Source organism: Lissotriton vulgaris, chromosome 2_2 (genome assembly GCF_964263255.1).
Source record: "Lissotriton vulgaris chromosome 2_2, aLisVul1.2, whole genome shotgun sequence".
In the NCBI taxonomy this organism is placed as follows: Eukaryota; Metazoa; Chordata; class Amphibia; order Caudata; family Salamandridae; genus Lissotriton; species Lissotriton vulgaris.
The window spans coordinates 298,393,517-298,409,511 of record NC_141688.1 but is presented as its reverse complement, the minus strand read 5'-3'; the positions used below and the strand labels follow the sequence as shown (position 1 = coordinate 298,409,511).

Genomic DNA, 15,995 nt, shown 5'->3' with positions numbered 1-15,995 from the left:
CAAAATGGAGCTCATTCTCTTCGGTTGTAAAAAAACATCATCCCTTCACATGCTGCCCTTTCTTCTTGAGCTGTAGTTCATGAAGAAAGTGAAAAATCGAGGTGCATAATTTATTTAACTGCAAGGCCGCTCCTCCCCCATGCTAAATAATTGCCACGGAGACGTTATCAGTTTATGATTTGACACCTATCCTTCTCCGTCTAACTGAAAAAAAACTGGGCGCTTAAACCAGAGCAATTTAAGCTGTTTCATAGTTTGTTACTTTGAGTTGCTTTAAACCTTGAGTGTCTGTGTCCAAGAGCACAAAACACAGTTGTGGGAGCTAAAGGGCGTGTCCGCAGCCCATGGAGTATTGCATTGGCTTCCGGTAATCGTTTTATATTGGGATATTTGCGTGCCCACTGTAATTATGAGATTCTGTGCTGGGGTTTATTACGCATAATTATGGATTTGCCACATAATCCATCATCTGCATCATAATCTGCAGGTTTTTAACAAAAAAAAAGTTGTTTAGCTTAAATGGATGCAAAGTTAATGAAAACGTGGCCACGTGTTTGGGTGCAGTGGTACTAATGAGGTGAAATGTTTCCACAAAAGTTATTACCAATTAAAAATGACAAAATGATGACGTCAAACTATCAAAAAAGTGCTGCATAATTGACCTTTACATGCCACATAATTTAGTAAAACCAGGTTCTGCATAATTTGATGCTCCCCTCCCTCATAATTCCAGTGGCCCTGGTTTTTTGTCTTCAAGTCTACATCCCTGAATACAACGTCACTTCCTGCGGAATAAGGCGAGTGCCCGATTGATGGTGTGAAAATTCTCCTGCTCATCTCTGCCTCTATCTCTCTTTAAGAAAATAAATGTAGACCGTCTGCTTGGCTAACAAGTGAGACCGGTCTGCTTGGCTAACAAGTGAGCTCTTACGAGCAGACTGGGTCTCTTCGCGCTAAATTGTCAGTATGTCCCTATATAAATAACTCAATGGAGCCCAGACACGTTGCAGTCTACTTCAGAAAAGTGGCGTTTGTTTTAGCCGGTGCTTACACTAGGAGCAGTACTAGAACCGAACTACTGTGGAGGAAAGTGACAACACTTTCTCGAAAATAAAGCAGTGGATGCAGCTCACAAGATCAGAGTCTGTGTTGGGGAGAATATATTGATAATGTGGAAAAGGAAACAAACTTCAAGCGGCAGCAAAGAACAGATTCACTGCTCACTGGTCTTGTACTTGGGATACTTTTTCTCAGATGTAAGCCAATGCAACTGATCCATGCACATCTATCTAAATAATTACTAAATGCAATATAAAAATATAAAAAAGTAACAAAGAACCCATGGAATGTAATCGATGTCTGTGCCGAAATTATCTAACAGAAATAATGCGGTCTGAACGTCAGGGGTGCATGGAAATTTACAGCGTATCACACATGGGGAAGATGTTCAAGATTTTTGCATCGGAATTCTTCTGGAATGATGCATTCACCAAACGCGGGTCAGCCACGACTCTGAAAGCACACAAAACATGCTGCTTTGTAAAAAATAATTAAAAAAATATAGTGCCTAACAATGAAATGAAGCAAACAAAACACGAGCCATGAAAAAAGATGAAGCACGGTGTATGGAGGTGAGTTTCAGTAGTGAACCCCTGGGCAAGCTTCAGTAAGCGCAAAAGTGAAAGCATTTCTCTTGCGCTTGGAGCTAAATGCCTAAGAAACACAAGACGCGCCAGAGAAATGAAAGGCGCATCAGCCATTGTTGAAGATAAACGTGGTAATACCAAAAAAAAAGTGCTTAGCGACTAATTAAGAGACACTGTCTCCCGCCGGAAGTAAAAGATCCAATCCCGGGGGCGGGGCCAAAAGTGGACAGGGTGGTAACCAGGAGGGACTAAAAAGCCTCCTGGACAATCATAACACCCGGTTTTGCATAATTGGTGATGCAAAATGACGCGCACCAATGGAAAATGCGGGCTGAACAGAAAGCGAGCTTCTGAAATCGTATGGATTACAAGAAGCCGTGTTGGCTGATGGCCATTTTTAGGTCTCGCCTGGCGTTATCAGGGCGCATGCGCTGCCCTCGCCATGCGAGACCTAAAAATGGCCATCAGCCAACACGTTTCGTTCCTTCGACCAAAGGAATACATTAGGGCTGAAACAATGAAATAAGACACAATATAAATCTTCACATATAGGAACATGGTCGCACACGGGTGAAGCTCCATGGTGCATCTTGGAGACTTCACACGTTCCGACACACTACTGAGACGCCCGATGACAATCGTGGCTAAGGGATTGCTGATGACTATGTGACCCTCGACGCCTCCTATTAAGGAAAATTAACATCTTTATTTCAGTATGTAAGTTTTCTCGCGGCATTGCAATTCACGGCCGCCATTTAGATTTTTACCGCAATCAAGCTGCTCCTCAAAAATGCAGCCATAACTCTGAACAAAAGCCTCAATATGCTTATACCACGCTCAGAAACTGAAAATTTGTCAAACCTTATACTGTAGCTTGGTCTTTTACCAGTTTAATCTCATTTTTAGTACCCTGCTGAGGTAACTGGGCAGAAATGTTTACGGCAGCCATTTTGTGAATATCAGCAAATTCTTCTCAACTCCATAATATCGACCTGTAGGAGGTATGAAGTGTGAGGCATCACTTTTTATGTTCATACCATAGAGAATTTTTTTGCTACAACTTCAAAGTCCTTTTGGCACACTGCTAAATTGTTTTTCTTCTTCAAGTTTTTTTCTCCTCTTTGATTTTTCTCTCAGCGTGTTTAATCTGCAGTATACCTGTACCAGAAGGGAGTGTCTAAACAGCGCTTTATGGGCAGAACAAGGGCATCTCATCCTCAACCTTCTAAGACTCAGCAAATGTTTGTAAAAAATTCAAAAATCTTCAATGAATTTTTGAAGTTGGAGGACTCTCTATTATCTACCTCTCAAAGCTTAGAGATAACAATGGATCCTTCATCTGCAACCCTAGGGAAATCCATTACAAAACTCCTCAAAAAGGATCCTCCCTCGCCACCTAAATCAATTTCCCCAGTGTCTATGGAACTTTTGTTGGAGGAAATTAGAGCTCTTTGACTATTTATGGAAGAGACCAATACCAAATTGCAAATCTTAACGGATAATTGGTCACAACTTGATACAAGAGTCTATGCAGTTGAACATAGCGTTTCCTCCTTAAAAGAAACTTGTGTTACTGTTTCTCAACTTCACTCTCAAATCTCTACGCTCCAAAGACAAGTTGAGGATCTTGAAAACCGTAATAGACGAAACAACTTACGTATTTGCAGCCTGGGGAAAGGTCTTGACGGGTCAGATTCTCCTACCTTTTTAAAATCGTTTCTCCCTAAGTTGCTTCATATGCCAGAGGGAACTTTGCTTAACATTGAATGAGCACATAGACTAGGACGTGCTTCATCTCATGCTTCACCTTCACAAAGACCAAGAGGAGTCATCTTATACGTCTTAGAATACACAGATTTATTAAAAGTATTAGCAGCGGTCAAAGCTTCTCCAAGAATCACATGGTCTGGTTCATCTTTACTTTTTGCGCAAGATTACTCTAACACTACTGCCAACAGACGTAAGGCTTTTCTTAACATGAGAGCTGATCTTCGCTCGATAGGAGCCCCTAGGGCCTTTTCCATCCATGTCTCTTCAAATTTACATACAACAACAGAACAACAACGTTCAAAGATACGCTGCGTCTACAAAGCTTCATAAACTCATGCAAAACAAATGCTATGGATTCCTCAGGGCCTCCTCCTTAATTTAATGTTTGACTTTGTATTTGCAGGATGTTTCGTTTTTATTCTCTTCTTCGTAATAGTTGGTAATTTAAGAAGTGATTTTCTTTGGAGTTCGATAAGTCTGTTGTAAATTTGTCCTTTGTCATTTCTGGTTTGTTTTGTTCTTGTTTGTTCTAGTATTCATCCTAATTTTTACTACTTATCATATCCACAGATTTATATCCCTTTAACGTGGTTTCTCCTTGACTCTTCAATTGTCAGACCCTGGATGTGTCGTCTGTTCCATGTGGTTCCACCCCCCTGTGTCTCCCTGATTCTTCTTTATGTAGGTATGTTATCTTACTGTATTTTTTTTCTATCTTTGTTTCTAATTTTCTTCCGTTTCCCTTGTTCAAATATCTCTCTTTTTCTCTTTTCACGTGTCATCGATTTCTTTGCTTCTTATATCTTTTCTCATCATGATCTTTCTCTCCTTCCGACTATATTCATTACTGATATTGTTATTCTCCAGCTTTCAATGTCAATTCCATTTGTTATCATCCATTCATCTTATTTCATTTAACTTCTCAATCACTTTTCCTAATACACATTTTTTAACTCTATTGTTTTCCAATATCAGTTATATTGTTCGTTTATATCATTTTCTACATATTTATTTTTCCTTACTCCAGTCACTGTCACTGTATACACAATGCTTTCCTTCTTCCATATTTTCTATTATTGTTCCACTGAATTGGATTGTTACAGCTTAACCACTTCATTCATTATATGTTCTAATTTACCATGCCGCTGAAATTAGTATCTTGAAATGTTAGGGGATTAAACTCTCCCGTAAAAAGACAAATAGTCTTAACACATCTGGCTAAAATAGATGTGGATATAATATTTCTCCAAGAGACTCACCTTACGGAAGTTGAATCATTAAAACTAAAAAAGGGTTGGATGGGAGAAATCTTCTTTTCCAATGGTGATGGCAAGCGCAATGGAGACATGATACTATGTCACAAGACGCTTCAGGTTAAATTTATCTCACAAGACTCTGATACAGAGGGTCGCTGGCTTATTGTTAAATTGTTGTTGAAGGATGTTCCAGTCTCTTTTTTCTAATGTTTATGCTCCTACCGGTGGTGACCCCTCAATTGGCCCTCATTAACTAAACAAATTACTCTTTGTATGGAAGACAATTTTATACTGGCGGGTGATTGTAATCAGATTTTTGATCCATTTATTGATCGGAACTCTAGAGTCTCAAATATCCCTAATAAATCACATAAATCTTTCATCAATGCCATTACCCACCATAAACTTCTAAATGCATGGAGGTTATGCAGTCCAACCACAAGAGAGTACACCTTTTACTCCCCGGCCCACCATTCTCAATCACAAATTGACTACTTTTTTGTATCCCATAACATATTGCAAGCACTTATGAATGCAGAAATACGACCAATATTATTATCGGACCATGCCCCTATTTCAATTTGCCTAGACATCCTACCCAAACCTAACAACCCCAGAAGATGGTGCTTTAACAATACTCTTCTTTTAGATCAATCAATCAATTAATCAGAGTACTTGTAAAGCGTGCTACTTACCTGTGAGGGTCCCAAGGCGCTGAGGGGAGAGGGGGTGCTGCTAATGCTCGAAGAGCCAGGTCTTGAGGAGTCTTCTGAAGGCGAGTAGGTCTTGGGTCTGCCGTATGTGGGTAGGGAGGGTGTTCCAGGTGTTGGCGGCTAGGTAGGAGAAGGATCTGCCGCAGGAGATTGTTCGTTGGATGCGGGGGACAGCGGCCAGGGTGAGGCTGGCGGAGCGAAGCTGGCGGTTGGGGTGTGGAAGCTGAGTCTGCTGTTCAGGTAGGTTGGTCCGGCATTGTGGAGTGCTTTGTGTGCGTGGGTGAGGAGCTTGAAGGTGATCCTCTTGTCGACGGGGAGCCAGTGTAGGTCTCTCAGGTGGGGGGTGATGTGGCTGCGGCGAGGGACGTTAACGATCAGTCGGGCGGAGGCGTTTTGGATGCGTTGTAGTCGTCGTAGGTGTTTGGCTGGGATTCCTGCGTAGAGTGCGTTGCCGTAGTCCAGTCTGCTGCTGATGAGGGACTGTGTCACTGTTCTTCTTGTTTCGGTCGGGATCCACTAGTAGATCCTGCGGAGCATGCGGAGGGTGTTGTAGCAGGAGGAGGAGACAGCGTTGACCTGCTTAGAAATGGAGAGGGAGGAGTCGAGGATGAATCCTAGATTGCGTGCATGGTCGGTGGGTGTTGGTGCTGCTCCTAGTCTGGTCGGCCACCAGGAGTCGTCCCAGGCTGAGGGGGTGGGTCCGAGGATGAGGACCTCCGTCTTGTCCGAGTTCAGCTTCAGACGGCTGCTCCTCATCCAATTGGCGACGGCCTTCATTCCCTTCGTGGAGGTTGGTTTTGGCGGTGTGTGGGTCCTTGGTGATGGAGAGGACGAGCTGGGTGTCGTCAGCGTAGGAGATGATGTTGAGGTTGTGATGGCGGGACACTTGTGGGAGGGGGGCCATGTAGACGCTGAACAGCGTTGGGCTGAGTGATGAGCCCTGGGGGACGCCGCAGATGATGTCGGTGGCTTTGGATCGGAAGGGTGGGAGGCGGACGCTCTAGGTTCTGCCGGAGAGGAAGGACGTGGTCCAGTCAAGAGCCTTCTTTTGGATTCCGGCTTCTAGGAGGCGTGTCTTTAGAGTGAGATGGCAGACCGTGTCGAAGGCGGCTGACAGGTCCAGGAGGATAAGAGATGATGTTTCACAGTTGTCTAGTTGGCACCTGATGTCATCTGTGGCGACGATGAGGGCTGTCTCTGTGTTGTGGTTTTATCTGAATCCGGACTGGGACGGGTCCAAGATGTTGTTGTCTTCAAGGTGTCGGGCCAGTTGCATGTTGACGATTTTCTCGATGACCTTTACCGGGAACCAGAGCAGGGATATGGGCTGGAAGTGCTTGAGGTCCTTTGGGGTCCGCTTTGGGCTTCTTGAGGAGGGCGTTGATTTCGGCCTGCTTCCAGCTTTCCGGGAATGTCGCTGTTTCGAAGGAGATGTTGATGACCTTCCATAATTGGGGAGCGATGGTTCTGCTTTGTTGAATACGTGGTGTGGGCACGGGTCAGACGAAGATCCTGAGTGAATGGAGTTCATGACCTTGCGTCTCTCGTCGTCATTGACGTTGGACCAGGAGGTCAGACGGTTGGCGCTAGTGGTGTTCACAGGGGAGGTGGAGTCTGGCGTAGTCGGGCGGTCGTGGTGTTGATGCTGTCGTGGATGTCAGCGATCTTGCAGTGGAAGAAGATGGCTAGTGAGTAGCACAGTTCTTGTAAGGGCGGGATGTCGTTGGCGTTGGCGCTGGGGTTGGAGAGTTGTTTTACGATGCTGAAGAGCTCTTTGCTGTTGTGTGCGTTGTTATCCAAGCGGTCTTTGAAGGAGGATCTCTTGGCTAATCTGATGAGGTGGTGGTGTCTACGGGTGGCGTCCTTGTGGGCTGCATGGTTGTCCGGTGTGCGTTCGTGGAGCCATGTCTTCTCCAGTTTCCTGCATGAGCGTTTAGAGGTCTGGAGCTCGTCGGTGAAACAGGTGGTCTCTTGTTGGCGTGGCTGTTGGAGGGTTTCTTGATTGGGCGAGTGTGTTGGCGTAGTTGTCGATCCACTGTCTGAGGTTTCGGGCTGGGCGTCTGGGTTGGTGGGTGGGTTCTTGGCAAGGGAGGTGATCAGCTGGTCTTCGGTGACTTTTCTCCAGCAGTGGTGAGGCAGGTGTTGGGTGCAGTGGTGCGTGGTTGATTTCTTGAAGGTGAAATGGATGCAGCGGTGGTCGGTCCAGTGGAGTTCGGTGGTGTGGTCGAAGGCGATGTGGGAGCCTGTGGAGAAGACTAGATCCAGCGTGTGGCCGGCAGCGTGGGTGGGTGCGGTGACGAGTTGTCTGAGGCCTAGTTTGGCAAGGTTGTCGATCAGGGTGGCGGAGTTGGCGTTGTTGTTGTTCTCGAGGTGGAAGTTCAGGTCCCCGAGGAGGATGTAGTCTGTGGAGGCGAGTGCGTGGGTGCAGGCGAGGTCGGCGATGGAGTCGCTGAACTAAGCCCAGGGTCCGAAGGGTCTGTAGATGAGTGTTCCTCTGAGGGTGTTGTTGGGATCGGTGTGGATCCGGAAGTGCAGGTGTTCGGCGGTGTTGAAGGTGTCATCTGCATGGGTGGCGACCTTGAGGGTGGACTTGTGGACAATGGCTATTCCTCCTCCGATTCCATTGGTGCGATCCCTGCGGGGGATCTTGTAGCCGTCGGGATGGCTATGGCAATGTCAGGCACCGAGGAGTCGTTCCACAAGGTCTCCGTCAGGAAGGCCACGTCTGGGGCGGAGGTGTCGAGCAGATCTCAGAGCTCGACAGCGTGTTTGTGTGCGGAGCGGGTGTTGAGGAGTATGCAGCGGAGGTGGTTGGGTCCAGTCCTTGGAGGTTTGGTGGTTCTGTCGCAGGTGAAGCTGCACGTGTGGCAGGAGAAGCGTCCGTGGGTCCGTTTCGGAGCGGCCTGGAAGCAGGTGTGGTTTCGGCCGGCGATGAGGGCGTGGCATTAACCACCACCCCGAGGTGCTCTATGGGAGTCAAGCAGGCCAGAGAGAAATATAAGGAGGCTATTAAATGCAAGAAGAATGAACTCTTGAGGGAACAATGGGACAAATTGTCTGAGGAGGCTAATCTAAAAAATGGTAACATCTTCTGGGCGGCGGTCAGGGAAGTCCGCTCTATGGGCCAGTCCCTGACGCCGATCAGTTGTAATATAGCTAGCGACGCATGGGTGGATCACTTTTCAACTATTTATTCCACTCCATCTCCATGCGAATCAACCCTTATTCCAGGTAATCAAACACCTATAGATATCAGTATGTCAGAAGTAGTTGAAGCGATTAATCAGAGCTTAGGCAACAAAGCGCCAGGCCCTGATGGGCTGCCTAAAGATTTAATTAAGTGGAACCCGACCTTCTGGGCCCCGCTGCTTCTGAATATTTTTAATAACTTGACGTTGGCAAAGATACCTGAAACTTTGGCCAGAAGTATAATAGTCCCGATCTTCAAGGAGGGAGATAGATCTCTTCCATGTAACTACCGACCTATCTCCTTAATAGATAATACCCCGAAATTCTAGGTAGAGTCCTGTATAACAAAATTGTGAAATGGATAGAAGCAAACGACATCCTAGATCCTTGCCAGTTGGGTTTTAGGGGCAAGGTAGGAACCAAGGAACAATGCCTCAACCTAAACCTAATTATTGGTAAATATGCTATCGCTAAGAAGTTCCCTGTCTACATGGCTTTTATGGATTTGTCCCCAGCCTTTGACCTAGTGAATAGGTCAAGGCTGTGGGCAATCCTTTTGGCTGGAGGTCTGGATGAAACTTTGGTAAATTTTCTGGCATATTTGCATAGAGACCTCAAGGCCCAAGTAAGGATTGGGGTGGGTGGAGAGGTTTCGGGGCCCATTGATATTAGCAGGGGGGTCAGACAAGGATACGTGTTGGCCCCCTGCTTTTTATTATATATATCAACGGCCTCAATGCCTCCCTGAGATTGGCTACTCAAGATGTCCCATATATTAATAAAGAACCCATCCCTGTGCTGCTTTACGCAGACGATACGGTTCTCATAGGCCGTGCCCCAAATTCACTGCGTCTTCTTGTTCAAAATGTTAACAATTATATGAAAAAATTAGACCTGCGGGTAAATTTCAAGAAATCATTTTTAAAGAGTAGTGGCCTGGGAAAGCGTGACATAGGCCTGATCACAATAGACAGCCAAAAACTAACCTCAGTAAGATCCTTTGTATATTTAGGATTGGCCTTTGCTGCGAACAAGTCCTGGAGTGAGCTTTTAGCTCACGCCAGGAGCAAGTTCTCAAAGGCCACCAACTCGATCTTAAGCCTACCTCACCCTAAGACCACGGGTGTGCTTTTAGCTGTACAGAAAATTTATAAACTTCAGTGCACCCCGGTGGCCACATATGGAGTCGAGATCTAGGGAACAGCCAACTGCTCTGTAATCCAGCAGGAAGAAAATAGGTTTTGCAGAAAATTATTAAACACCCCAATTTCCACCCCCCAATACATATGCCACAAAGAGCTTAATATAATTTTTATAACTGATTTTATTCGGGCACGTCCGGCACTTATGTGGATTGCAGTGTAGAAGAATGAAGCAGCCTCCCTGACGCAGCTGATTATCAAGGATTGTTTACGCTGTGATAAGGGCTTAGAAATCCCATGGCTGAGCGGTGTACTGAGCAGTTTGCGCAGTATTAAAGGGGAAAGTGTCTTCTGGGACCCCACATTAGCAGCCTCAGTTGCAAAAAAGGAAATGCAGAACACTCTGTACTCCCTATATAAGAATGAGCGGGAGATGGCAGAGGCCAGGAAAACAACTGTGCGCAACTATATGGCCATTGAACGGTACAGTTATCCGCTTCACACGTATTTGTCTTTACCAATGAGCCGTTGGGAGACGAGCTTACTGTTTCGTTTAAGAGCTGGTATAATTCGATTTGCACTTTGCTTCCCACTTGGTCATTGCCCAAATTCGAATCTTAATTTGTGTTCTTGTGATGGGAGGAGTGAGCAAACTATTATGCACTTTATATTTTTCTGCAAACACTATATCAAATATTTTAAACAGTTTTTATGTCCCTAATTTAATAAAAGAAGACCAATTATTCTGGAGGTAGCATTTCGATCAATACTAGAATTAAATGATGTTGAACTTATCTTTCGCACTAGCACTTTCCTAAAAACCTTAACAAGGGCGCATAGATCCATGATGGACCACTGATACTGCTTAATATAAACTGTGAAGTTTTTTTTAACATTTACATATACTGACATGATGAACAGATTTGCACAATTCACTTTTGATACCTGTATATCGTATTTTAATTCTTTTGTATGAACTATTGTGATGTGTTTGTTTTGTGTGCTTTCATGGGTACTATTGTATCCGAATAAAGTTGAACTGAACTGAACTGAACTGACAGTTCTTCCACCCCTGAATATGTTGAATGAAACAACAATATTCTTGGAGTCAAGCTGTGAGTCTCACTCAGCTCGCCCACCCATTACCTTCTCCACCTGCAAGCAAAACCTTCTGTGTTCCTCGTAGCCAATTCTTATACCCGTAAAATAACAGCAAGACAGCAAGGGTAAGTTAAATGATTTATTCAAGAAGATGTTATCCCTACAACTGGGACATAGCTATCCCTCAGCCAGCTCCAGTGTAACTGACTTCACTTGAAAGCTAGCTGGCCACATATAACATAGAATGCAAGCTCCCACACACTCCACATTCCTATGCAAAGTTCCTTAGCACTGATATAGTAAGACTCATTAGCACAACAGGCAAACTCTCTCCCTCTGCTACTGCAGATGCGGTCACTTTCTGACTGAGTATGGCAACATTTTGTAACTGATTTATTTAGCTGCCTGAAGTCAGACAAATACATCCTTATCATGATGGACGAGTACTCATGCTTCACGCTTCGCTGTAGTTATGTCAATGACATCAACCTGCTCAAAAGATGGCATCTATGCTCTAGATGAGTCATTGGCTGCCTGGGTAATTCCAGGTCATCAAAACTGATAACTGACTCCCATTTACCACTCAATTCTCACTGCACCTGAACTTCAAGCATTGCTGGGTCACACCAAAATGGCCACAAGAGAATGGGTTGGTTAAAGCCTTCATGGCAATCATCAAGTAAGTACAACAAGCTGAAATAAGACAGTCCAATAGACCCTCATCATTAGTTTGAGGGCATATCACAACTGCCCGTACAGTCTCACCGGGCAGTGACTAAAACTGGGATGAGACTTGCAACCACATTCCTAGCAGGACGTAGACAACCAAACAACCAGCTGCCCCATGTGAAGAGCCAAGCCTGCAAGATTGGAAGGCCAAAAATAGATGAAACAATATTCCAACAAGAGAAGGCATGCATGCACCGCTGACACCAGTGTAGGTGACAGGGTACTAGTGAAGCAAAAATAGACCATGAAGAGTGACCCAAAATACTATACTGAACCGACGCAAGCAACAGACCGGGGTGGCCAATAACCGTGATGATAACCAGGAAAGCTAATGGCAGAGTGCTGACTTAAACATTTCCCACTCCAAGACATACCATGGAGCTCTAGAAGCCCAATTGAGTTTTGATATGAAGACCTGAAAACCAACCAGATTGACACCAACCAGCCACCTTGAGAAGATGACAGAAACCCACTGTGACCATCAGAAAGAGCCACAAGAAACCTACATGACTTATCAAAGAGACACAATCATTGTGGGAAAGGGACAATCACTGATCCGCGCCCTACATCTGCAGATCTCACAACTGTCCTTGCCAGACCCTTTTCTGTTACAATTTAATAGTGCTTATTTAAGCTGTTATATTAAATATTGTGTCAAATAAATATGCCACAGGAACCACTGTTCTTTGGATAAACATATTGCCCTGGTTCCGCTGTGAGTAGGGTTCCCTTGTTTCCCCCTTTGGGGGCTCACTATATGGCACAGAGGCACACAAACCGTCAGTGCTCTGGCAGACCATGGGGCACTGAGGCATGCATAGGTCAGAGCTGCAGCTGACCACAGGGCACTAAGGAAGACATAGGTCAGTGTTCTAGCTGACACAGAGCACTGAGGCCTTCATAGATCAGAACTCTAGCTGACCACAGGGCACTGAGGTGCCCATAGATCAGTGCTCCAGCTGACCATGGGGCACTGAGGCACCCATATGTCAGTGTTCTAGCTGACCACTGGGCACTGAGGCACCCATAGGTCAGTGCTCTAGCTGACCATGGGGCACTGAGGCACCCATAGGCCAGTGCTCTAGCTGACCACAGGGCACTGAGGCACCCATAGGTCAATGCTCTAGCTGACCACTAGACACTGAGGCACTCATAGGTCAGTGTTCTAGTTGACCACAGGGCACTGAGGCACCCATAGGTCAGTGCTCTAGCTGACCACTAGACACTGAGGCACTCATAGGTCAGTGTTCTAGCTGACCACAGGGCACTGAGGCACCCATAGGTCAGTGCTCTAGCTGACCACGGGGCACTGAGGCACCCATAGGTCAGTGCTCTAGCTGACCACTAGACACTGAGGCACTCATAGGTCAGTGTTCTAGCTGACCACGGGGCACTGAGGCACCCATAGGTCAGAGCTCTAGCTAACCACAGGGCACTGAGGCACCCATAGGACAGAGCTCTAGCTGACCACGGGGCCCTGAGGCACCCATAGGTCAGTGCTCTAGCTGACCACAGGGCACTGAGGCACCCATAGGTCAGAGCTCTAGCTGACCACGGGGCACTGAGGCACCCATAGGTCAGTGCTCTAGCTGACCACGGGGCACTGAGGCACCCATAGGTCAGAGCTCTAGCTGACCACGGGGCACTGAGGCACCCATAGGTCAGTGCTCTAGCTGACCACGGGGCACTGAGGCACCCATAGGTCAGAGCTCTAGCTGACCACGGGGCACTGAGGCACCCATAGGTCAGAGCTCTAGCTGACCACGGGGCCCTGAGGCACCCATAGGTCAGTGCTCTAGCTGACCACGGGGCACTGAGGCACCCATAGGTCAGAGCTCTAGCTGACCACGGGGCACTGAGGCACCCATAGGTCAGTGCTCTAGCTGACCACGGGGCACTGAGGCACCCATAGGTCAGAGCTCTAGCTGACCACGGGGCACTGAGGCACCCATAGGTCAGAGCTCTAGCTGACCACCGGGCACTGAGGCACCCATAGGTCAGAGCTCTAGCTAACCACGGGGCACTGAGGCACCCATAGGTCAGAGCTCTAGCTAACCACAGGGCACTGAGGCACCCATAGGTCAGTGCTCTTGCTGACCTCGTACTTTAGCTGACCACTGGGCCCCGAGGCCCAGACAAGAACAGCCTGGGGACAGGTGTGAAAACAAGATGGACTCGAAGGGGGAGCGAAAGAGGGAGAGGGAAAGTAAGAGGCGGGTAAGGAAAGGATGGGAACCATGGCGCTCTGCAGCTCCTTCAATGGAAATAATGCAGCTTCCACGCGCCCTAGAGGGTGGCATGGGATGGTCATTACCCAGACACCACACACACTACCAGACTTAAAGTAGGAGTGAGACTACTGCCAGCCTTGAGAGCCAGTGACGTCTGAAGCAAAGGAGAGCTTGCAAGCTGCGCACGCGCCCTAGAGGGTGGCATGGAATGGTCATTACCCAGACACCACACACACTATCAGAATTAAAGTAGGAGTGGGACAACTGACAACCTTGAGAGCCCGTGACGTCTGAAGCAAAGGAGAGCTTGCAAGCTGCGCACGCGCCCTTAATGTACAGTGGACTGTCCGTCTGTATGTACATCCATTGTCTGAAACATCCTGGTGCAGGAGCCGGCATTCTGGTGCCAGACACATCCCATGGCCAGATAAGAAGGAGTGAAATAAGCAACAAAGCACAATATTACTTAAAAGTTAGCTTTAATGCGCCGCCTGAGCTCACCGCAGGGAACCTGACTCCACTGGGGCAGAAAGCGCTTCACTCCCAGAGCCGTCCCACAGCGCACGTGGGGCTTCGAAGCACTGCGCGACTTTACCGAACTCTAACTTTGCAATAATGTGATATGAAATCCCTGCCCTCTGTCAATCGGACAGCAGGTTCCATTCACACCCTCCTCTCCTGTCTGATAAACGACTTGTCTATAAATATTCAACGCAGGTCGGACGGACGCATCTTTCACGCACGACTTCCCACGGGAGCCATTGACAATAATGTACACAGCGGATACAAAACACATTCTGCTCATGTCAACAAAGAAGTACAGTGTGTTTCCCAGTGGACAGCTGCCTCTGTGCACTTCCCACGAGTGTTTCACGAGGATGCGGAGCGCTGCGCATTGCCCTGGCTCCAATGATGGCCGTGTGTGCCCCTTGAAGTAAGTGTGCCCGTGTGTACGTGAGCCCACCGTGTGACGCAGAACTAACACTATCTTACTTGGTGAATGAACTAGCATAGGACCCACTCCCTGGTGGGAACCTCTCCCAGGTGCCCTCCGCGCAGCCCTCTGTCCCCCAAATTCAGCCCACAGGCCCGGGAACCCCCCTCCCTCCAGCATTGAGCGATTCATCCTCTCGCTGGAGCCTCATCAAACTGCCCCTCCCCTTGGAGCTCCCCCCACCCCCCCCCCCCCCCCCTTTCACTTTCAGCACCCAACTTTTCCGAGGAGCTTTCTCTCTGCCGTATTTTATCAAAACACTTTAAGACCCACTGCCAGGACCGGGGGATGCAACTCCAGGCATGAACATTTCGTAGTGCCTCGATATATCATTAAGTCATCAGTTCACCAAGCGCTAAGCCAAGGCCTGAGAAGGCCCGGAGGCCCCGCATCAGGAGTTAGGTGTCTCTAGCAGCCCAACCACGACGCTTCAGCCCTCTCTAGACGTCAGCAAGTGTGGCTGCTTCTCTCGGGGGCGGGAGGTGTCAGATATAAGGGGGGCGAGGGGCGCTCCTTACCTCCAGGCGTCTGCCCAGCGTGAGGTGCAGCACAGACAGCACAATGGTGACGGCTGTGGTGACGTCCATGGTCGACGGTCTCAGGATAATGTCCTCTTCTGAGTGTCTCTTCTCTTCGCCCGCACAGTCCTTCTCCTGCCTCTCTTGGGTCTTGGGGTGCCTTATAACAGCAGTCGGATGGACGGGGGTGGGGGGTCCGTGGGGGTCAGGCGTCAGTCACCTCCAGGCCCATTGCAACAAATAATTCCTGCTGACCTGCAAGAAACGCACTCGACTGCACGCCCTGCAGAGCTCCACCGAGGTGACGCGACAGCCCCCAGGAGGTCCTGCAGGGGTTAGGGGTCATGCCCTAAGCAGGCGACAACCTGCAGGGGGTGTGCTCTGAAGCGGATGAGGTGACCTTTCGGCCTGTCTTATCCCATCTTCACAATCTGCCGCCCCCCGGCCAGGTTAGCGACAAACTCCTTGCAGGGGAGAGGATTAGTGGTGGAAACAGGGAGAGGCGCTCGAGGGTGGGGCCTGCTCCCCTCTGGGCTCGTAACTAGGGGGTGATTAAATACGCATTCAAGGATCAATCTATGCCTTTGTACACCGCACAGGAATGTGCGTGTGTTGATAAGCAAAGACAAAGAGACCCGGAGGGACCTGGCTTGGCAGGTTAGGCCGGGCTGCACTCCAGAGGAACAGGGTCAGGACTGATTTGCAT

General features: G+C 47.7%; 1 protein-coding gene across 1 annotated transcript in view; it reads right to left on the bottom strand.

The window, feature by feature from the left end:
* LOC147729340 (astacin-like metalloendopeptidase) overlaps window positions 1-15,358 on the bottom strand; it is a 173,144-nt gene extending 157,786 nt beyond the window's left edge. The window contains exon 1 of the mRNA XM_086959830.1: window positions 15,290-15,358. Within this exon, the coding sequence (XP_086815956.1) occupies window positions 15,290-15,358 (69 nt within the window). The remainder of the gene's footprint in view (window positions 1-15,289) is intronic.
* Between the last annotated feature and the right edge of the window lie 637 nt (window positions 15,359-15,995).